Source organism: Anser cygnoides, chromosome 2 (assembly GCF_040182565.1).
Source record: "Anser cygnoides isolate HZ-2024a breed goose chromosome 2, Taihu_goose_T2T_genome, whole genome shotgun sequence".
Lineage (NCBI taxonomy): Eukaryota > Metazoa > Chordata > Aves > Anseriformes > Anatidae > Anser > Anser cygnoides.
The window spans coordinates 107,655,190-107,677,709 of NC_089874.1; the positions used below are offsets into that span (position 1 = coordinate 107,655,190).

The 22,520-nt window shown below is 41.0% G+C and overlaps 1 protein-coding gene across 1 annotated transcript in view; it reads right to left on the minus strand.

Annotated features, from left to right (window-relative positions):
* Positions 1–22,259, minus strand: part of CEP192 (centrosomal protein 192) — an 84,910-nt gene extending 62,651 nt beyond the window's left edge. Inside the window, exons 1-15 of the mRNA XM_048077134.2 lie at positions 21,800–22,259; positions 19,545–19,595; positions 17,984–18,130; positions 16,896–17,107; positions 15,445–15,543; positions 14,252–14,392; positions 13,783–13,940; positions 12,935–13,085; positions 9,220–9,403; positions 6,917–6,929; positions 5,043–5,340; positions 4,547–4,720; positions 3,644–3,769; positions 1,711–1,865; positions 152–198 (exon numbers count right to left, since the gene is read on the minus strand). Coding sequence (XP_047933091.2) covers positions 152–198; positions 1,711–1,865; positions 3,644–3,769; positions 4,547–4,720; positions 5,043–5,340; positions 6,917–6,929; positions 9,220–9,403; positions 12,935–13,085; positions 13,783–13,940; positions 14,252–14,392; positions 15,445–15,543; positions 16,896–17,107; positions 17,984–18,130; positions 19,545–19,595; positions 21,800–21,910 — 2,067 coding nt within the window. The 5' untranslated portion in view covers positions 21,911–22,259. The remainder of the gene's footprint in view (positions 1–151; positions 199–1,710; positions 1,866–3,643; positions 3,770–4,546; positions 4,721–5,042; positions 5,341–6,916; positions 6,930–9,219; positions 9,404–12,934; positions 13,086–13,782; positions 13,941–14,251; positions 14,393–15,444; positions 15,544–16,895; positions 17,108–17,983; positions 18,131–19,544; positions 19,596–21,799) is intronic.
* Positions 22,260–22,520: the final 261 nt, after the last annotated feature.

The following is a 22,520-nucleotide window of genomic DNA, read 5'->3' on the forward strand; positions in this document are numbered from 1 at the left end:
CAGCGTCACAGTGCTTTGACAGCCTTCAGGTGTACCCAAAGAAACAACAAAAACTGTCCAATTTCCTCCTTTCTCCTCTCACAAAGTTAAAACTAGTACAAGATTATTACTTGGAAAAGTTTAATTTCACTATATTTAGAAAAGGTTTCACCTTGTTATTCTTAATGTCTGGAAGAAAACATATTCCAGTTGGCAAATCTGGAACAAAAGAATGTAGTAAAAAAAAATATCAGTATTTTATTATGTTATAGTACTAACTGCTAGCTATTGTATAAGAGAGCAGACAGCATCTTGAAGATCCTGTCACACACTATAAAAATAACCCTGAAACATACACGTTATCACAAGACCAAAATTTATACGTTCTTATAAGAACCATTAAAAGTATCTTGGAAATAATTAAAAAGGCAGGGCTTCATCAAGGCTAGAACTGTAAGTATTGTCAGATCATTACTGCCTGAAGGACTAAAGTAGCGTAAAAAAGCAAGGAGTCCCACGTCGCACCAGGAGAAGCGGGAACAGCAACAAGTGGTAAGTTCCACTGTTGCATTTCACCTGTTGAGCCAATACTTATTCTTTTTTGATCATTTTGAAGCAACTTACAATTTTCTTTTTACTATATCCACCCATAATCTCATTTTAAGTCCTACAAGACAAAACACTTTAGACATGCACACACAGATCTTAGCAAAAAAGGTTCCTAACTAAGTAATAGATGGGAATAAAAAACAGTTTCAAATCAAAAGCAGTTTACAGACTATAATCCTAATCCTTGAATAAACCACAAAATTAAATTGGATGGCTAAGTAGCACTGAGCACTACCCAGCCCAAACACTGGGCCTTTCCAGTTTCAAAGGCCTCGTGATTTTTGTTGCCATAGTTAGGTGCCACTTCCTCAAGACTGCAATAATAAATGACTGAAGACAGCACTTCATTTAGAACTGTGCTTTATGAGGTCCATTCATACGACAAACCATACTTTATAATTGAATATGTTCTTATTAAATTATTAACATTTACCTCATGAAAATTCAGATAAAGTTTTGAGGAGACTAGAAGTAAGTGTTTACTAAGTATATGTACAGAATTTTTAAGGAGCCAGAATAATTTAATCACAGGACTAGCATTAGTAACCCCTTTCCCCCCAAGCTGAACATCAACAACCATACATTTAAAACAAGTTACAGAACACTGTTTTGCTTCCACTGTTCTAGGCATACTTCCAGAAAGCACAGTTCTCGTGGCAGGCATTTCAAACTACTTTTTCACACATCACACTAGGAACGTATGAACTTCCACTTCCTACAGCTGCAGTTAAAGACCACCCATCAGAGGCTGGAACAGGTCAAGAAAAAATATAATCCCACAGACTTAAACCAACTGAAAGAGACGGGTTAGAAAACAACTTACACATACTTTTTCACAAGCAAAGTGAAGTTCCTCAAATAAATTTAGAGTCCTACTTGCATTCTAGTTACAGCATTTTACACCACTTTCCTGTCTAGTTTTGTACTTTGGGTAGAAATCCAACAACATGATGTCAGCCACAAGCTTTCCGTGCCCAGAGTTTGTTCCAATTAAAAAGATTCTTCTTCAAACCCCTTTTACACAATGCCACAAAACACTGAAAGGGTCAAGAGAAGACACCTACACCGTAACTAGCTATTTCTACTGACAATAAGTATGCAGTCCCTCTCAAAGTTTAATACCTTCCAATTGTTCAAGCGGTAACAAATTAAGTAAGGTATCTTGACGGTGACTTGAGTGCGCACTGGCATTCTGGCCTTGATCGCCGTATATCGAGTAGTTTTCTTTCAGGCTAACACTAGCAGGTTGAGCTTCTTTAACTTGAGTAGCAACTTCACTAAAAAAAAGAAAAAGAATTATTTCAATAAAAAATAATAAGATTACATATCTAGCAACATTAGTGTAAAATATCTCTCTATATAAAGATTTGAGAAATTGCCCAATTTTAATACCTTCATCTCTAGGAAGCCAGTCGTTCGCATCGACATAGATCCTACACATCTTTACCAGACATTTTATAGTACAGGGATAATTATCTAGAGTAAAAGGGCTGCTGTTTCACAACCTAAAGCATTCCACAGAAGCACTTAGTGTAATTTAATGTTAGTATATTCCCCCTTTTTTCCCTGTTTGTTCCTTTCTCTCACATTTTTGCAATAAGTGGGAAAAGTATAAGGGGGAAGAGGTTTATGCCATGCAAGTTCCACAATCCAATTGTGAGCAAGTCAAACAAACACTAAGGATTTAGCTAAACCTATAAATATCAGCACACCTCTTATAACGTTACATTAGGGTCTAAATCATAAAGAACATTAAACATAAAGAATATTGAACAGAACTACTTGGAATTTCATTAACAGCTTTTGTAATTCTGCAGGAAGGTTACTTTTCACTTCTGATAAGATGTTAAATCTTACACACTGAGCAAAATTAAACATTTTTGCATTAATATTTCATGTCTTAATTTTATCTGAATTCAAAAGTCTAAAATGTGACTTTTTAAACTTAAGTACAAACAAGGAGCTGACACTCTCTTAAATCTTTATCTATTGTTTGTATAGGGACATATTGCCTATAGTGCAATTTTATCAGTGAGAAAGACACATACGGCTATTTGTATCAAACAATAATAAAATTTGCTCATCTTTAGAATAACCTATACAACAGCTTCCAACACTATTAATGCTCTTAGTGTTTTCACTAACACCACTTATTTCCTAAGAAACAGGAAAGACTGAGTTTATAAAGAAGCTAAAGTTACTTGAGACATGTTCCTTTCTGGATGCAAACTTCATTGATACCTGGAACAGATTTATATCAGTGCAAACCTTCCTTTATCCACATATGTGGCACGAACCAGAGACATCCAAAATTTGTGTAAACTAAGTAAAAACAAGCCAGATTCAAATAAGTCAATTAATCAATCAAGCTTGGGAAACTTTTCATTAGCGTGACAACAAAAACAGCATGTAGTTAAAAAAATGAAGAAACAAAAATCACTTCTAAAGCTTCATTCTGGTCATGCACAGTTAGTGAATTAAACAGCAGAATGCTGTTTGTTTAGGGCTGCAGGCCTAAGTGGCAGGATTGCAAGGGACTGCACATACTCCCCTTCAGAAAACAGAGGGGAGCTGTTTTAGCAAGGAAAGCACCTGAGCTCCTCAGCCCTGTACGCTAACAGACGAACGCACAGCTGAGCTCTCCAGTTACCAAAGGCCCACAGTAGAAGCTGCGACTCACGCAGGCAGCCACTGCCAGTAGCAGCACGCTTTTCAGGGCATGCCACCAACCAACCATCTTCTCATCCCGTTCCTTTCACAACGGGAGCTCCATACTGCGTGGCCAGGTAAGACCCCACTTTAGGATGCTGGCTGCTGCTGTAGGGAAAGCACACTGCTTACAGCGGAGTAAACAGCACCACCAGAGATCGGGGCGGCTGGCAGGAGGCACATTATTGTCAGAGACCAAATTCACCCTGGTTGTTATGACTGCCGAGGTTATTTTCCAAATCCAAACATATTCCACTATTAGATTACAGAATAGCTTAACAAATCTACATACTATATACCGATACATGCATTTTAGGAAAGAATTAGTTTTAGCTATCTCACTCACAGGTCATCAAGAAAGCTGAGGGCAAATCTCTCCATAGGCTCAGGATCTGACTGACTGCCATGAGGAGATCGTGACGGAGGTGACTGCTTCCCTTCTTCTATATAAGATGCCCGGATATCAGAAAGCCTGTAAGGGTTGGGAGGGAAAGCACAAAACAGAGTTGTTCTAATACGCATTTCTCAAAGAACTAGGAAAAAGTCACATTTGAGGGCCACTCATCTTCTATATGTTTTATTACTTGAATAGTTTAACATTTTCCAGCCAATCTGTATTTACAGGTACATATATGTACCCAGAATAATCTTCTCCAATCTTCTGAAGTTCTTTAGAGAAATACCACTTTTTTTTTTTGTGGTTATTGTTGTCCCATTAGAAAAGCACACTTCTGCAAAGACAGGTCATAACAGTCTGATCTTACTTCATGGTAAGTCACACAGGACAGCAAAAAAGCGAGCAAAGGCTTCAGTTGTTACACCGTGCCCTAATCCTTGTTGAACAAATCATTGTAGGCTGTGTTAAGCTTTAATTGGTATCCACAACACTACTTCTTACGTTAGTTTTTCTAAAAAGCGACAGATTCAGTTAACATAGAAACCACCTGTAAAAAATACATATTCTCTGCATGTCCTCAGACTTGAGTATACTAAGCTGAAGAACCAAATTAAACTCGATTAGTGTCTTTTTATCCTGAAAACTAAACTACCCTTCTAAAGGATTATTTTATAAAAAAATACGTTATGAGTTACATATGTAATCTATATTTTTGACTGTTAATGCAGTATTATGCTCTCGATTAGCAAACAGTTTTATCGTCCAACACTACATCCATATAATTTTTCCTGTCCGAATTAAGCACGTCAAAGCAGCGAACTGTTCTTGTGAAGCAGTAAGTGGCAGCCTCACCTGTTGTCACAGCCCGTTTTACTCTTGGCGACAGTCGAAGCCGCAACAGGCAGGCCGGGGGGGTTTGAGGAAACCGTGACATTCCCAAAGGCGACGCCCGCGCTGCTGTTCAGGGAACTGCCCAGGAAGCTCGGAAAGGTCTCGTCGGCGATCCTCCTGAAGTCCTCCATCCCCCTGCACGAGCCGGTTCAAACAGCGCCCGGCTCAGCAACGGGGGAGGCGCAGAGCCCCGCGACGCGACCCCCGGGCCCCGGCAGGCACCGGCCACACCGCCCCGTGAGGAGAAGGAGGAGGAGGAGGAGGAAGGGGGGGGGGAGGGGGGGAGGCCTCGCGCGGGCCCAACCGCCAAAACTTCAAACCTTCAAACGGCCGCGCGCGCCGCAACGTAACGGCCCCGGCGCGAGGCAGCGCCCCCCCCCCCCCCGCCCACCGAGCCCCCCTCAGAGCCCCCCTCAGAGCCCCCCTCAGAGCCCCCCCGCCGCCCTCGCTCCCTCACCCGGTGCGAGGCGGCGGCGGCACCGGCAGCGCTCGCAGCCCCCCGAGCGCGGGGAAGCGAGCCCCGGCCAAGCGGCCAATGAGGCCGTTAGGGCCGTTGGGGCCGTTGGGCGGGACGGGGCGGGGCGAGGCGAGAGTTCCCATCCCGTCCCCTCCCCTCCCCTCATCCGGGGCCGCGCGTTGCTGTTGGTGGCGGAGGGTGAACGGCATCAGGATTTCATGCTGCGTTGTGTTCAAGACGAAATAAACAGAATAAACAGAAAAACGCGTCCTGGCTGCTCTGTTAAAGCAAAAAGAACCTAAAACTCACAGCCCTGGAAGCTGGGGCTGGAATGTGCTGTGAGCGTGCACAGGGTATGCAGGGTAACACAGTATCTTCTTTCAAAAGGAAAAAAAAAAAAAAAAACTCCACAGGGACAGCAGCCTTTCAAAGCGCTGGATAAATTTAAAATACTATAAGTGCCTGCTGTAATCCTCCCTCCTTAAGGCCTCCTGTAATCTCCCTCCCTTGTAGGGTTTCTGCTGTTTATGTCCAAGGACCCAGGTCCCGCATGTAAGTACAGATCATAACCCTGACTCACGTGAGCAAGAAGGATGACTAAAGATGAATTTGAGAAAGTGGAGCTGGGCAGTAGAGGACATGGAGCAAAAGGACCTGGTTCTGAGAGGCAGCAGCGCAAAATGGCAGGCAGGGGGAAAGGCAAAGCGTCAGCCATAAAAGCAGTAAGAGTTCAGCTGCTGAAGTCAAAGTACTTGGCCAGGCCAGTGGAAACATGACTCATTTACGCTGAAAATGTTAACAGCATTCTCCCATTAGTAAGAAGGGTGACTGGAATCCGTCAGGATATCTAACAGTGTTCAGCACGCGAAAATAACATGACCATGTGTCACAAACTAAAGGGTTACCTGGCCTGTGGGTATAAACATTGCAACAGCAGGTTTTGTGGAATTCCATAATACACAAGGACACAGGAGCTTTATTTCCTAATTTTTTCTGCTTTATCACAGATTAATACAAAGCACAACTAGCAAGCATATATATGATTAATAAGTATATATCAAGATATTCCAAATAATTACCGGAAAAGCAACTATATATACATTAATAGTATAGCAGCAATCAGGAATAGCAGCAAGTATATATATCTATAAATCTTACTACTACTTATTATCACTACATTAATGTATACAAAATGTTGCCAGTACCAAACACTCATCAAAACGATCCCAGTAAGTGGGGCCAATAACACAACAAAGCCTCACTTCAAAGATAATCAGGGTTTGGAGTCGGCCAGGCATCCCCAGCGAGGGTCCAATCTGCTTAGGAAGTCCTGTAGCAAAAGTTTGTGCGTGGACAGTTCCCAGAGAGAGAAGCTCCATTCTGGGTAGAAAACAAATCATTTTTGTATCACAGACACTTTAGAGGGCCTAGGACACCACTACTTAAAGCAGCCAACAGATGCCGCTCATTTCTTTTTTTCACCTGAGACAGCTAAGGGATGATCACGTTTACTACTCAAACAAAAAAATTTAGTTTTCTCAGACTATTTTTCTCTTCTTTCAGCTAAAACAGCCAATAGCAGTTGCCAATTCCCACTTCCTCAGGACATTTCCCCTTTTTCCAGGCTATTTCTCACTTTTCCAGTTGATAAGTTGCTGTCACACTTCCTTGCTTTCGCCCTTATCGATGGTGTTCCCAGGATGTCTCCAGTTGTTAAGCGCCCAGCTGCACTTCAAAGAGGCGGGCTGTGCTTCTCCGGGGTGTTTCTGGTTCACAGGCCTACTCCTTAGGCGGGCAGCCAATTTCTTCTGTCAGGGTTTTCTGTTAGCCTTTTCCCATTGCAGCCAGGTCGCCTTTACAGCTGCTGCCATTACCATCCTGAACTACCTATAAATACGTATATATATTAGAAACTACAAAAAGTTACCATTTACCTGACTGTTACCATTAGGTGGTTATTCTGGCCTCCAGAACAGCAGAAGCAAATTTTAAAGGAAATGCAAGCAGGAATCTTTCCCGTAGATCTGAGGCTTATCAAGAACAGTTATACATTAAGTTATTCTTAAATATATTTTACACTCTTTTTTGTTGTTGTTATGTTGCAGTAATTGAGGCATATCTCACACACTCTAGGGTTTCACAGTACAGATTTCCAACATAGGGAAACAGCAATATATACAGACACTGCCACCTTGCTTTTATTGATAGCTGCTTAGGAAGGAGCTGGGTTTTTTTGTTCGTTTGTTTGTTTTCCCCCTTATTACAGCTAGAAATGCAGTAAAGGTTAATTGCAGTACTGAAGGGAGCAAGAGGGATAAGAGCAATTCTGCAAATGGCTTAAACCTTCATAATTGGATTTTGCTGCTTGCATACCCAGAACCAGTTTCCTCTCTTTTAGAATGAATTCCAGTATAACAAGCTTTGATCTCTCTCTCTCTCCCCCTTTCATGTGACTTATTCCTCTACAGAGGAATATTACTTCATATCTCCCTTTTAACCTTATTTTTAATCATGTAACATTTCTGAGTTTACCATCCATGCAAAGTACAGCATGGTTTCATAAAAAATTAACTTCTTGATAAAAAGGCCTAAGTAGCTGCATTTAACAAACTATTTATTTATTTATTTATTTTCCCAGCTCTATCCCTACTGGCTGAAACTTAGCAGCCGCCTATCTCTGTGCACTTCTAGCAAGCAGTCCATAATGGTGTGGTTACCTCCTACAGCTTTTAGTAAATTAGAACTAGATTCATCAGAGATAAAGCAAGAAACAAATGCGATTTATCTGAGCAAAAGTATAGGAAGGTCTTACAATATATGAGTAAATGCAGTTTCTAGAATACAAGTGAAATTCAGAGGAACTCACTGTAGCTTTGAAGAACGCAGGTTCCCTTATGCTAGTGACCTGACCCGGGAAGTAGCATAAACCTATTCTGAAGCACGCTGTAATACCAAGAGCAGGAGCAGCCAGGAAATACACTATTACTCTTGGGTTTGTGCTGCACAAAACCCATTTTATTCTTTCCCCACACACAATCTGCTGAACAAGCTCGGCAGTGACACCCCCTACAGCAATGCTACTCCATAGAAATACCATGCAGTAATTGTCAGGTTTTATCCTCCTGCCCATCTCACACCAGCCCAACCTGAGTCAACGCCAGTGATGCTGTTCCTGTGCTGACCCATGAAAAAGGAGGTTAAGTCAGTACTATTTCTTCAAAATGTCCTAAGTGAATTATTCAATCACTGGAAAAGAAATCTGGGACAGCTTGACTTTGGGGTTGGACCCGATGATCTCATGAGGTCCCTTCCAACACCTACAATTCTGTGATTCTGTGAAATCTAACAACTCTACCAGCCTCTGCAGACCTTCAACACACCCATAAAAAAAAAAAAAAGTCAAAGAGCATGGTGTGTGATAATAAAAACGTTAACATGCAACAGTGCATCCGAACGGCAGGGGTTTGTAAACACAAAGCTACAGGAATGGCCATCTGAATCCCGAATCTCCAGCCAGTTACAAAACAAAACAAAACCCCACACTATTACAACAAAAAGCGTACTAATACAGACCTTTTAAAATAAGTTTATTAGTCAACCACAATTATAAAATTTAAATATTTGTACAGCAAGATGGAAAATTCTTAAAGTAACCAAACACTCCAAATTGTATTTTGCTGCAGTGTACACAGGAATGGTTTTGTTGTTTTGATTTGTTTTTTTTTTTTTATACAAGTTGATCCAATATCATCCTTCAGTTATTCAACAGCTTCTTGAAGGTACATTTAATTTTGAGAGTACATTTCACATTTGTCAGTGCAATACAGAAAAGAAAAAATTCAAGACTACAATAAACTGATTCCAAAAAAAAAAAGAAAAAAAAGAAAAAAGGGCAGGCACTTTGAAGTCAGCTACTCTGTAAATAGGTCGTGGTTAATACTGTTTGTATGTGTTGATGTGTTCATCAAAGGCTACAGACTAAAATGTTCCTTTGATGCACAAACTCAAATAACATGTTCCAAATACTGTAGTTTGTTTTGCAAAACATGCATAAAAGCCCCCGAATTTTGAGAATCTTCTGTAGGAGAGAAGAAACACAAAAGCAGCCAGAATGAACGTGTTTACAAACATCAGAATAAGGCCCTTTAAAGTTTATTAAAAGTAACGTGTATTAAACCCCTTCATTCTCAGGTAATAGATTAAGAGGCCGAGACACACATCGTCTGCGAGGGTGAGGATACTGGAGGTTGGCAGTGTCAGCATCGCAAGAGTGCTCTATCAGAGGAGGAGGAGGAAGGAGCTGGGCATGACTGGACCATCTCGATCCAGCCCGTGGGGAATCCAGAGGGGGAAAGAAATACCTGAAACAATTAAGACAGGAACAAAACACCAAAACAAGAACAAAAACGAAACAAAACAAAAAACAAAACAAGAAAAAGAGAAAGGTAGTAAATACAAGGAGAACCAAAGGGGAGAAAAGACATGCTGGAAAAAAAAACCAAAAGCTTTAGTATATCCATGCCAAAACCAATAGAACGTAATAGCAGAAATCAAGGCTTGTAATTCAAAACAAGACAAATCTGGAAACTGTTCTTTAAAGGAAAAAAAATACAGTCTTTTCCCCTGGAATTCATAGAAAATAATAATGTAATAATAATCTTAGCATACATTTTACAAAATTGGTAGATTGCTTTGGAAATCTAAAGGATTTTGTAGCACAGCTATTAACATGCTTTCACTCTCCCAGAATTCCCGTGATTTGTTAACAGCTTTTAGTAACGCTTCATTTGCGACACGAGTTATACATTAAATACTATGCAAGTACATTTTCCGTGTATCCATCTAATTCAGATTAACTTCACGTCACTTCCAGAATAGACATAAAAACATCATATAGATTTTACAATACTTTAAATTTAATAATGTACATTTACAGAGAATAATTACTTTCAATGAAATACAGTCTTTGTGTGTACTACGTACTTCTGCAAAATCCTCAGAGTAAATTTAAGATTCCCAGTGAATGCAAGACTCAGAATTACACCATTTCATGTCATTTTTCTGTCATTTTTATTAGAACTTACCCGTAATACTTGTGCATTTTAGTGTTACTATGTTAGGTACCTACAGATGTTTTCTGTCTTGTTTACAGTTCTGTGGACTTGCGTAAGAGAACAGCTATACAATTAACCAAAGTATGGGACAATCCACAACAAGCTGCATTTTGGTTTCATTTTTTGTATGGCTCAATTATTTGCACTTTTAGATACTACACTCAATTTTAGTTACTCCATGGAATCATTGCCAGAGGAATGTACAAACACATCAGAAGAAGTACTTCTCTCAGTTAGGATGAAGAAAGTATGACAGTACTTACAAAACATGCATTTGAAGTCATACTAAGTTTTAAATGAAGCAATACCCAACTATCAAAAGCTACCATCTGTACAATTTTCAAAACACAATTTTCTTATTCCTTTAAAACAGTTTCATATATTACAAAGCAGTTACAAACTTATGATGTTTAGGAATTTTAATCAAGTGTTAAACACTATGAAATGTAAAACATATCAGTTATTAAAACAATTTTAGTGAAAGTTACTTTAATGGTCACTTCCCTCCTCCCATCCCAATCAAGATTCTCATTTTTAACTATGAACTAGTCTTTTAATTTGTCAAGCTTTTCAAAAAATTGTTCTGATGGAAGTTTTGTTTTGTTTTAAACAAGAAGCCTCTCCTAAGTATTTTTCTGTCAGGAGTTTCAACAGTATCAAACTGCGGCCTAGTACAAAAAAGTATACAACGTGTTTTAAAAAGGTTTTTGAATAGCATTTAGTAGTTAGCAGGCTGCTGGTGTCTTGGGAGAGGTCAAACGGCGTTGGGGAGGGGAAAAAGGAGTTCATTTTCCATTCCTGTGTGCATGCAACAAGCAGCAAAACACCAAAGTTACTCCAGTTAGCTTGGTATCAGCTCTGCTTTCTGTTAAAAAGGACATAATACAGATGGAGAAGGGAAATTGTATCACAAATCTAGACATACATAATTATATCAGCATAACAACATAACCCTACTGCCTTCTCTTCTGACAATCTACACCATCCATTTTAAAACTATTTTGGTTGAGAACCCACTTTGATGACTGCGTTTGACAAAGTTTTCCAGCGACCCAAATCTGCCAATGCTTTAGCTATTCTGTGTGTTTAAATGTCTAAATATTGAAACATAACATCTACAGTAACAGACAAAATAAATTGTGTAGCATACTAATTTAGTCAAATGTCAGTAAAGAAATCTTTACCGCAATTGTTAATAACCCCTGCAAAAAAAGTTAGCAACTGTGTTTATGAAGTTCTTGCCAATGTGATTGCAAGAGAAAACGTGCATCTTTTCTATAGCATGGCTCTGTCCTAGGAGCATGTTCTTAAATTCCACAGCCACAGATTTAATTTTCTAATAAAAAGGGAATTCAGATATCTGACTTTCAAAACCCAGAGCAATGGAGGAAGTCTAAAATAATGGTGTTTCAGTTCACACAATGGCTGACTACCAGCATAGGGGGGAGGAGAACAAGCACTCTCTGGTGGGGTGGGGTGGGGTGGGGTAGGGTAGGGCAGGGTAGTCTTTCTGGCAGCAGTAGTCTTCAGTAAGGAGACTATGAAACCACAGCCTATGCTAAAGAGGTATAAAATGGCCTGCATCTCCCTGCAGGAGCCCAAATAACAACTACGTAGCTTTGGGTATCACATGTCCAAGCTTCATTCCAGCATTTTTGCTGCACGGTATGGAGCACCTGGAACCAGATGACTGATACCATTTTGCCCTCCTTTTTTTCTTTTTTGGAGACTTGGCCCAGAACTACTTCTTGCTCTCCCATTTATCTCGTGAGCAAAACGTGAACACCTTTCTCTGTTCAACAAAGCTCGGGATTTGGAAGCCAGAACTGCTGTTCTGAGCTGCCAGAATTGCTGGGGGGGGGGGGGGGGGGAATATCAACACTCTCCAAAAGCAAACTGTCCTAGTACTTTACAAAAGAGTATTTTAATTTTATATATATATATATATATGTATGTATGTATGTATATATTAGTAGCTGAAAATGGGGGCTATAACTTGGAAGTTTCTGCTGTGGAATCTGGTCGCACCCAGTCCTTATACAGCACATAACCTGTGCGGACATCACCTTACAAATGCAGGATTCACTAATTTCTAGAGTTTAGTGTGCACACATTAAAAATCATGTTCAGTTAACGCAGTTAAATACTTAATAGCAATTGTTGCAGTATAAAAACACAACAGAGAAAGCAAATTAATCAGCAGTAAGAATTCCATATGAAGGAGCAAGATTAAAAAAACAACAAACTTGTATTCAATTGATGTTATAACTGGAAAAATGCAAGTAAACTAAACTAACACTAACATATATGACTATTGAAACCATACGTAATGAAGTATCTTTTCCTGCTTCATTTCTGCTACATTATCCCAGTGAAAAACAGAATTTGTTGCTGGTATTTTTGCTTAACTTTCAAACATGCATCTAAAACAGGGGCAATTACAGAGCAGTGTGATCAAGTTTCTCCTTGTTCAAAATTATTTCAGAAAAGTTGCTTTTCGGTTTTTGGTTTTAATATTGTGAAAGGACTAAAAGTGAAACATTGTTTACATAACTTATTTATACAGAGTAATTCAGTGTAACTTATGGTTTTATTTTCCTCTTAACACTTGCATAACAGGCACCACCACAAAGCCAAGTCAGAATAGCTTGTACAAGTATTCACACAGCAAATGACATAGCGCTTTAAAACATATAAAACACGAAAATTAAGTGAAATTAAGAAGATTCAGAGAAGAAAATATTTACTGAAATTCAACCTTTCTACCAATTACCCTACCTGCTGGCAGATGATCCATTTAGTGAATTCTGTAGGCTTGTATTGGCTGAACCTAGAGAGGTGTTAAAAATTCCCTGCTGGGAACCACCATTGACTGGACTCCCGTTACCTTTCAGTATACCAGTACACTTCCAGTTGTCCATGTAATTAGCTGCAAATATACATATATAAAAATTGTTAGTTTCTGTTCTGAAGCTTAGCTTTTGGCACAGCTAAGATGCTACGCATCTTGCACAGATCAGAATTTTACTTTAGTACCAACATAAATATTTCAAACAGCTGAGGATCTGGCCCTTTAGCTGCCTGACATTCTCTGCCTACCCATCAATTAAATCTCAGTTTTGTTCAGTACCAAGAATGAGTTTGCTTCATTTTCACTAAAAATGCTGAGAAACAAATGAGAATGGATAAGAAAACCACAACTGATTTTTATTGTTGCTTTTGGAAATTCAAATGGGAAAAAAAAAAGCTCATGCAGGAAAAAAAAGACAGTTTGCCTGAATGTTGTAACTAAAAATTCTGGGTTTTAGCAACTGGCAAAGACAGTAATTCAGTACGTTAAGTTTTTAAAAAGGACATTTTTACATCGCTGTGATCTGGTAAAACAATTTGAGGTTATCAGATATAGTACAGTAACAACTATTCACAGCAACCTAAACCATTCAAGTATTTCAGCCCAGAAAGTCATTTCCTTTTCCTAAAATGTAAATGTAAAAGTATATCATTTAAGGATCTTAATATTTTTACTCTAGAAATGTATTGTGCTTTCTCAAATGTATTCAGCATACCACAAAGCTGATATACAAAGCAAAATACCACTTCAAGTGGATGAGACACAGAATTCTTACCTTTCCAGAGCCTAACGCAGCCATCGTCACCAGAAGAGGCAAGCACTGTGCCTGTGATGTTCCAGCTAACTCGCCACACCTGGGAATTGTGATTATCAAACTGTGCCACAATATGAATTTCAAATTTTGTTAATCCTCCAGATGAAGTCAATTCTTTCCTGTTAAAGAGAAGAGCGACAGTTCTGCACACAACCGTTCCAAGGTCTGGCTTGAACATGATGACTAAAAGATAGGACTGCATCCTTCAAGGAATTTACAGAACAATTGTTAATAGACTAGGAGCATTAAAAGATATTCGGACAGAATTAAAGTCTTGGTCATTTTCTTGTCATCTTAAAAATCAGGCTGCTAAAAAGCAATCCTGCATAAATTGAATTACTTCTTATGCTTCCCACATACTACCAAAGAGCATGTAGTATGTATCATATCATATTCAATGACAGTCTTCTGGTCTTCCTTTTAAGCTCACCTTAGAGGTTTTAGTGTGAAAATTCGTACATCTTTGGTTGCTACAGCTAAGATGTGGAAGGATCTTCCCAGATTTGGAGCAAACGCAATATCATGTACAGGATCTGTGACTGTCATCAGAGCTTCTGCTTTTGCATATTTCCTGTAGAGCATGAGAAATTAACCTAGTGCTACCAAAATTACCAGTGACACAAATTATAGAAACCAGACACAGCAGAACAGGGAAAATGGACTTAATATACATAATGAGACTTGCAAAACTAAAATCATTTTCTTAACATAAATTACACCGTTATTACACTGTTACAAGCTGACTTCTTCAGAAACTAAATACATCAGATACATCAGCTACTACTAACAGTATGCTAAATCATCCAACCAAACAAGGATTTCAGTACAAAGAACACTTTTGTCCACAGCTGGAAGAGACAAAAAATTCTTCCATTTACAATCTAAAATTAATTTATACCCCCAGAAGCTTACTAAATTTTCCATGCTTGTATGCAGAGCACTGTCTGCCTTCCTTGCTGTGTAACAAACATATTTCATTTTCTTATTTACCACAAGGTTAAGTTACAACAAATTTTCTTTATTGTTAATGCACAGAAAACATTGTCAGAAGCCAGGCTTAAATTCACAAAACACCATGGCTCTGTTCACGTGGCCATCATGCAATGAAATGGGTTCTGTGCCATCGTTTCATTCGAAGTGGTTGTGTGTACGCTTCCAGCCATTTTTTGGTTCTGAATTCTTAACTGTATCAACTTTTACAGAATGCTAGTAACTCACAGGACATTCTGTCATTTACAAACATGTTTTTAAGACCATTTTGTTACCTTCAACAAAACAGTGCTTAGTTCAGCGGATTTCAAACTTCAACTTTGGCCCTACTGATTCCTCATGCAAAATTAAGGATAAAAAAATAGTAGAAGCAGAAAAAGCAATTCTCCCTTTAAAATGCTGTTAAGAACACTGGAATTTCGGTACTGGGACAGAACAAAATTATCAAAATCTGTCATGTCCATTAGCATCAGCAAGGATTCTGAGGTGGATCTCCCATCCAAAGTCTTAGAGACAAAACTGAGGAGTATTATTTAACACTCCTATCCACACTAACAACAGGAATGAAACAAAAGGCCATGTTAAAAACTATTTTAAGATACCACAAATGTTATACACTGCTATGTAGCATACCTGGTATTTTCATTATATTCATAAATTTGAACCTTTGCCAATATATTTGGACTGTTGTCATCACTTCCTACAGCTATCATTGGAGAATGTGCTCTAGAGCTAGAAATAAAAAATGAATATTGTTACCTTTACAAATTATTTCACAAAAAGTAAACCAAGCCATTTTTAAAATTTAAGACATGCATCTGTAAAGGAAATAAAAAAAAAAAGTCACCTGGGAAAATTACTAAATACTATTCACGGTTATCAGTGCTACCTCAATTTTGTTGTCTTGAATGCCCACTTTATACAACAAAAAGACTGATTTTATATACGCATTTTCACTTAAATACTTGCTGTAAGTTACATGGCAGAGCCTGCATCCTATGCAGTACTCTCAGTGATGGATTTAGTAGGATTTCATTCAGGTTTTGGGAAAGAGGGATTAGAAAGGGTAAATGTGTACAAGTTCTAGTTTTTAATCAGCTTTTAACACAACTCCCTGCGGTGTTTCAACAATAAAGCCTGTACTTTGAACCTTCAGCACTGATTATTTATGTATTCTCCTGGGCTGGAACAACCCCATCACATTCCTCCCCTATTTCTTTCTGTCCAAGGAGGTGAAGTAAATCATTGTGCCCCTGAGGATACAACTACAGGAACAACACGTCTCTTAGACTGTGCACTTGTGTTAACAAGGCTTGTGGTTCCTAGCACTGGCAAGGGTACGTGTCCTTGTTAGTGGCATCAAAAATTATCATTTATTGTGACGTCTTAATCATAGAATCATACAATCATTTAGGTTGGAAAAGACCTCTAAGACCACCTGGTCCAACCTTTAACCTAGCACTGCCAAGCCCACCATTAAACCATGTCCCTAAGCACCACACCTACACGTTTTCTGAAGACCTCCAGGGATGGTGACTCAACTACTTCCCCGGGCAGCCTGTTCCAACACTTCATAACCTTTTCAGTGAAGAATTTTTTCCTAATATCCAACTTAAACCTTCCCTAGTGCAACTCAAGGCCACTTCCTCATGTCTTATTACTTGATGCTTGGGAGAAGAGACCGATCACCACCTCACTGTAGCCTCCTTTAAGGTAACTGTAGAGTGCGATAAGGTGTGTGTGTCCCCGTTCCCCCTCCCCCCAAGCCAGTTAAGGAATCTCAGTTAAATTTTGTGGAATAAATAAAGAGCACTCCACAGTTCTTTAGCTCATTACTTGCTACAAATAATTAAGGTAAGAATACATCCTCACAGGGCACAGGGAACACTTTTTCTAACACTTCTGTGGTCAGCCAAGCTGGCTTTATTAAGAGAGCTGTCAGCAGCTTTCTTCCTGATTTGAGTAACCTACGTTCAGCCTTCTGCATGAGTACTGTAGGATTTATCCTACAAAACTTAGAACTAACTCTTCAGATCTTTTGTTTAACCAGTCATAAGACAACAACTACAGCTTTATTAACATACCTTGAAGGATTCCAAGAAATGCAACTGCAGCTTAGCTTACATGAGATTTCATGCTGCAGTGACCATTGACTGAGATTCATCACATCAGGGGCTTCATAAATCCTTACAACTCCATCTGCTGAACAAGTTGCTAACATAAGACCCATGTGCTTGGGAGCAAACTTCACATCTGTAACAGATGTCCTACTGTCTACTAATGTGGTCCTCTTTACCTGCAAAGAAAGGCAGAAATTCTTGAAGTTTCCATCAAAAATGTATTCCCTGAGCTGTTTCTCATTTTTTTTCCTTCCCTAAAAGCCAAGTCTGACAATACCATTTTTTAGGATCACTTACCTCATCCATCAAGAAGTAAAAAAAAAACTTTATACAACTTAAAGAGAAATGACAAATCATTGCACTGATGCAATTTGAAGCAGGGGTATGCATCCCATGATATCAAAGTACTGATACCAACAAGAGTTGTTTAGATTACGCTCTTCAGAAAAATAACATGTGACAGATAAGTATACAAGCAATAAAGAAGTATTGGCCACATGCAGCTCAAAACTGTCCTCACTGTTCATACTGGTGACGGTATCAGCTGTGAAGCCTAACAACCCTGCTTTCCAGTCTCAGTGCTATTGAAGTTTACCAGGAAGCACTTTCCAAGAGAAGCATCAAAATGACAAGTATTTTCGAGAAGGTTTGTCTGCAGGTTTCCAGAGGAACATCCGATTAAGAAACACCAATGGTAGTCACACTAATTGGCCTGAATATTGCCATTTAGCTGTCTGCCTCAATGCTTTAAAAATTACTCACTCTATTTTGGAATATTGCCACAAATTAACAAAACATTGGAAAGTCAAGAACACTGTTATCAGAAGAAAACAGACCACATTCTGTTTCAGGAATAGCAAGTATGTTGCAAAACTAGAAATGTCTAGTAACTGGGTATTTAGAACAACTTTATGTCCAATTTTCTGCTTAATTCTGGAATTTGAGCAGTTCAAAGCTTCGGCCCATTATGACTAGCAAACAAATCGGTGTGGCACAGCAAATCTGTTTATATGAGAACACAGAAAAAGTGAATTAATATGTTAAAATCTTACCCAGTGACTCTGGCCTCGGAGTTTATCATTTGACTCTCCCACTATTTCTTCCCACACAGCTGCTGTTCTATCAAAAGAGCAGGAAGCCAGGACTTGCCCAAATTCAGGATGGGCCCATGTCACACGCCACACAGATCCACTATGTGTCTAGAAGATAACACCAAAAGGCTACAGTCTAGAAAAACATTATATTATTCCAAGTGATCACAAATGATTTTTATGTATGTTTTCATGATTGCCTGCTGTAAAGCAGAAGTAAGTTGTGGGAAGTAGCAAGACCATTCCTGTGGTATGGTCCTACGATATTTTATAAAGCTCAACGCAACTGCTGAATTTGTCTATTTCTGTAAACACTGCTAAGTTTTGTTGCTATTAACTGTTAAAAGATATTATTACAAGCTCATTTCAAGGCATTATTTATTACTCCTTTAAAATACCAGTTCCAGAAAAATAGTTGCAAGCTATGATTCTGCCTTGACGCATAAAGTACAGCTTCATTTTCAGTTTTCAGCTACTACCATGCCCATTCCCAGCTTGCCTGTACTTTTCCAAAGCACGTGCAGGGCACCACTTATCTTTTTCTTCTTTACAAGAAACTCCTCTTTGATACCTAGTCAAGTGAATGCTTCTTTTTCTAGAGAAGAGGAATTCAAAAGTTTCACTTGCACTTCCATTTACAAGGATTACTGTATATATACAGTAATATATATATGTATATATATATATACACATTATGTTCTATTTTATACAAGTTTACGGACAAATCGGAGGCTGAATGCACTAATTAGTTACACTGATGAACTAGTTTCCATGAACAGTTCTCAGTAAGGTTATGGAAAATAATACAGCAGTCAGATGTAACATTTACCAGCCAGACCTCTTCCTTTCCCCCCCCCCCCCCCCACTCTACAATATGCAAAAAAGGAAATATTAAATTAAAAATAAAGGTACTGATTCCAATTCCTCACTGCCACCACTATGTTTACCGATAACAAAGTCTGTCAACGTAAATAAGTACTAATAGCAACGTAAGTAAGTACTAATAGTATAAGACTGCATGCTAGCTTCTGCTTTAAGTGAGAGGCATTGGAGATGCTTTGTAACAACAGAGACAAAGTATTTTACCATACGAATAACAACTTAAAGTTAAAATTCACTGACGTGGAAACCTGGTGAAAATGCATACAATGTGTCTTTACGCACTTCGGTACTCAGCGTAGTCCCAACAGTTAATGAGGTTTGATGCTTACTAACGTGTATTTTTCCTGGCTGCACTTTTATTCCCTCAGCCTAGGATGTACCTTTGTACTGCTAAGAAGTGGTGCGAGTTTTAAGACTGAACAGGGCTTATTACTGATGGTGCTCTTGAACAAGAGGGGGCTGGAACTAGATGATCTTTAAAATCCCTTCCAACCCAAACCATTTTAATATTTTCAGAAACACAGGATCTCCAAAAAAGAAGAAAAAAAAAGTATTTCTACTCTAAAGTCAGCAGAAAATAGGTATGTTTCTAAAAAATAAAAAATAAGAGTATCACTGTGTAATAATCATAAATACAAACCTTCCAGCTCGCAGTGCAATGCCAATCCCCATTTTCACTTTTGTCCCAAACCTATTGAGAAATCAAAATACAATCACACAGTTTGTATGTAAAGCTTACTAGGTAGTACCAAAAACCACAGCCATTAAAAAAAATATCACTGAACATTTTATTCTGGAAAACTCTACCTAGCTCAGTACACAACCACACTTCAACCAACTTTGAAAACAGCCCTACAACAGGCAGGGAAAACAAGCATACACCTGCAAAATCCATAATCACATGAAGTGTATCTTTTTTAAACAATGTTATTCATAGAAGACAAGTTGTTACAATTTTCAACATTCCATTTTTATCTTCTATTCCAAGAGTAAATTACTTAGTTTTATTGTACTGGTCCCACGGTATGTCCTCAGACAGAGTCCCAAACCTGTGATGTGGCCCATGAAAATCACCCCCAAGAAGAAGAGAACAGAACAGTTCAGTTGGAAGGGGTCTACAAAGATCGCCGAGTCCCGCTGAATGAATCCACATGAAGCCAGTGGGGTAAGGGATCTTATTTTTGTTTCTAGTATTTCTCAACTGACTTAAAATGACATTCAAGTCCCTTAACCTTTCTTTTTGTCAATATCCCATAGATCTTAATCATCTTGATGATTTCTTTCTGAAGATTTGTTGCTTAATACATGATCACAGAGAAGAGGCTGCTTGCTTGTATGTACTGGGCTCATGTGCCAGTGGGACAGGACTGCCAGGGTGGCCTCTGTGAGCAGAGCCTAGCAGTTGCCCCACATCAGAGCAGAGCCAGCTCCAGCCGGCTCCAAAAGGGACCTGCTGCTGGCAAGAGCTGAGCCAGTGAGCAACACTGGTTGGGCCTCTGGGAGAGCAGATTTAAGGAAGGAAAAAAACTGCTGTGCAACAGTAGCTGGGAGAGAGGAGTGAGAACCAGCCCTGCAGACCCCCAAGGTCAGTGCAGCAGGAGGGCAGGAGGTGCTCCAGGCAGGCAGCAGCAGTTCCCCTGCGGCCTGTGGAGAGGCCCCTGGTGGAGCAGGCTGTCCCCCTGCAGCCCATGGGTCCCACACGGAGCAGATCTCCACGCTGCAGCCCGTGGAGGAGCCCCCGGTGGAGCAGGTGGATGTGGCCTGGAGGAGGCTGCGGCCCATGGAGAGCCCCCGCAGGAGCAGGCCCCGGGCCGGAGCTGCAGCCCGTGGAGAGGAGCCCACGCAGGAGCAGGGGGTCTGGGGGGAGCTGCCGCCCACCCGTGGGGGACCCGTGCTGGAGCAGTTTGCTCCTGGGGGATGGACCCCGTGGTACGGAGCCGTGTGGGAGCTGTGCTTGAAGAGCTGCTGCCTGTGGGCAGCCCCCGCAGGCCCAGTTCGGGCAGGACGGCATCCCGTGGGAGGGACCCCACGGGGAGCAGGGGCAGAGAGTGGCCGTGAAGGAGCAGTAGAGACAAAGCGTCAGGGACTGACCACAGCCCCCATTCCCTGTGCCCCTGCACTGCTCGGGGGGAGGAGGTAGAAGAGGGTGGATGGGGGGAAGGTGTTTGTAGTTTGCTTGTAGGTCTCACTGCTCTAGTCTGCTAGTGATAGGCAATACACTATATTTTACTCTCTATGCTGAGTCTGCTTTGCCTGTGATGGTAGCTGGTGAGTGGTCTCCCTGTCCTTATCTCAACCCTTGAGCAACCCCGTTGTGTTTTCTCCCCCTGTTCTTCTGAGGAGGGGGAGTGACAGGAAGGCACGGTGGTGCTTGGCCCCCCACCAGAGTTAAACCACGAGAGGCAGTTTTTAAGCCTGTTCCACATTTGACGTTGCTTTGTACAGAAAAGCTATTTTCCCGACCATTTATCTGGTTTATCAAATAAAACTGCTGTCTGCAGATTAAATTCCCTAAATCTCACTGCGTAGCTCATGCGTTTTTATCCATCTTCTGACTATGTATTTAAAAAAAAAAATGGAGAAGGCAGTTAACTTTTCGCTCCGAATGATTTTATATTCGCTAAAGGAGCATGAAGTTCGGGCATTTTACAGCCAGCGTGCCACAGCGCGCACGCGGCGCACTCAGCCCGCTCCCCGCCGCTCCCCACCGAGCCGGGGCCTTCCTCCGCCAGCCCCCTTCACGAAACCCCCCGTACAACAGCCGAAGCCTCCGAACGAGCCGCGGCCCCGACGGCCTCCCCCAGCCGCACCCCGCAGCCCGGCGGGGAGGCGGCGGCGGCCGTGAGGGGAAGGCTGCGGGCAGCCCCCGCGGCCCCGGCCCCGGCCCCCGCTCACCTTGACGCTCTGGTCGCTGGAGCAGGTGGCCATGCGCCGCCCGTGGAAGTCGAAGGAGACATCGTGGATGAGGTCGCGGTGATCAGCCGCGATGCTGCGCGCCACGAACATGGCGGCGCGGCCCGGCCCCGCCAACCGCCGCCGCCAACGGCCGCCAACCGCCACGCCCCCTGCGGGGACACGGGGCGGGGCGGCGGCGGCAAATGGCGGTCGGGCGCCGTTGGGGCGCAGCCTCCCTGAGGCAGCGCTCGGGGTCCGTGAGCCGTGTCCCGGCCCCCGTTCCTGCGGTGGTTTCTCGCCGCCTCGGTTCGGTTTTGCGATGGAGTTGGGTCGTGGCAATAAAGAGTGACGCGCGGTCAGCTTGGTGAAGTGAATTTGTTCGGGGATGTCCAAAGGCTTGGCAAAAATAAACGCGAAACTGTCCTGCCGCTTGTGGAATGCACCTGGCAGTCCGGGGTTGATCTTCAGCGCATTCATTTTTACAAACTCTTACCTATATTCCACAGTAACCGATGGAGCTGCTGTGACCGCATGCCCTAGAGACCACAGCACCATTTTCTGCTGCCCACTTCCTAACACACATTTTCATTAGCAGACCTCATAGCACAACTAGGTATGCTGGTACCCAAATCTGGGAAGGAGTGATAATAATGATACTAGATTGAGGTAAATCACAACAATCCTGGACTTGAAGGGGTGCTTTGGCATTAAAAGGTTGGAC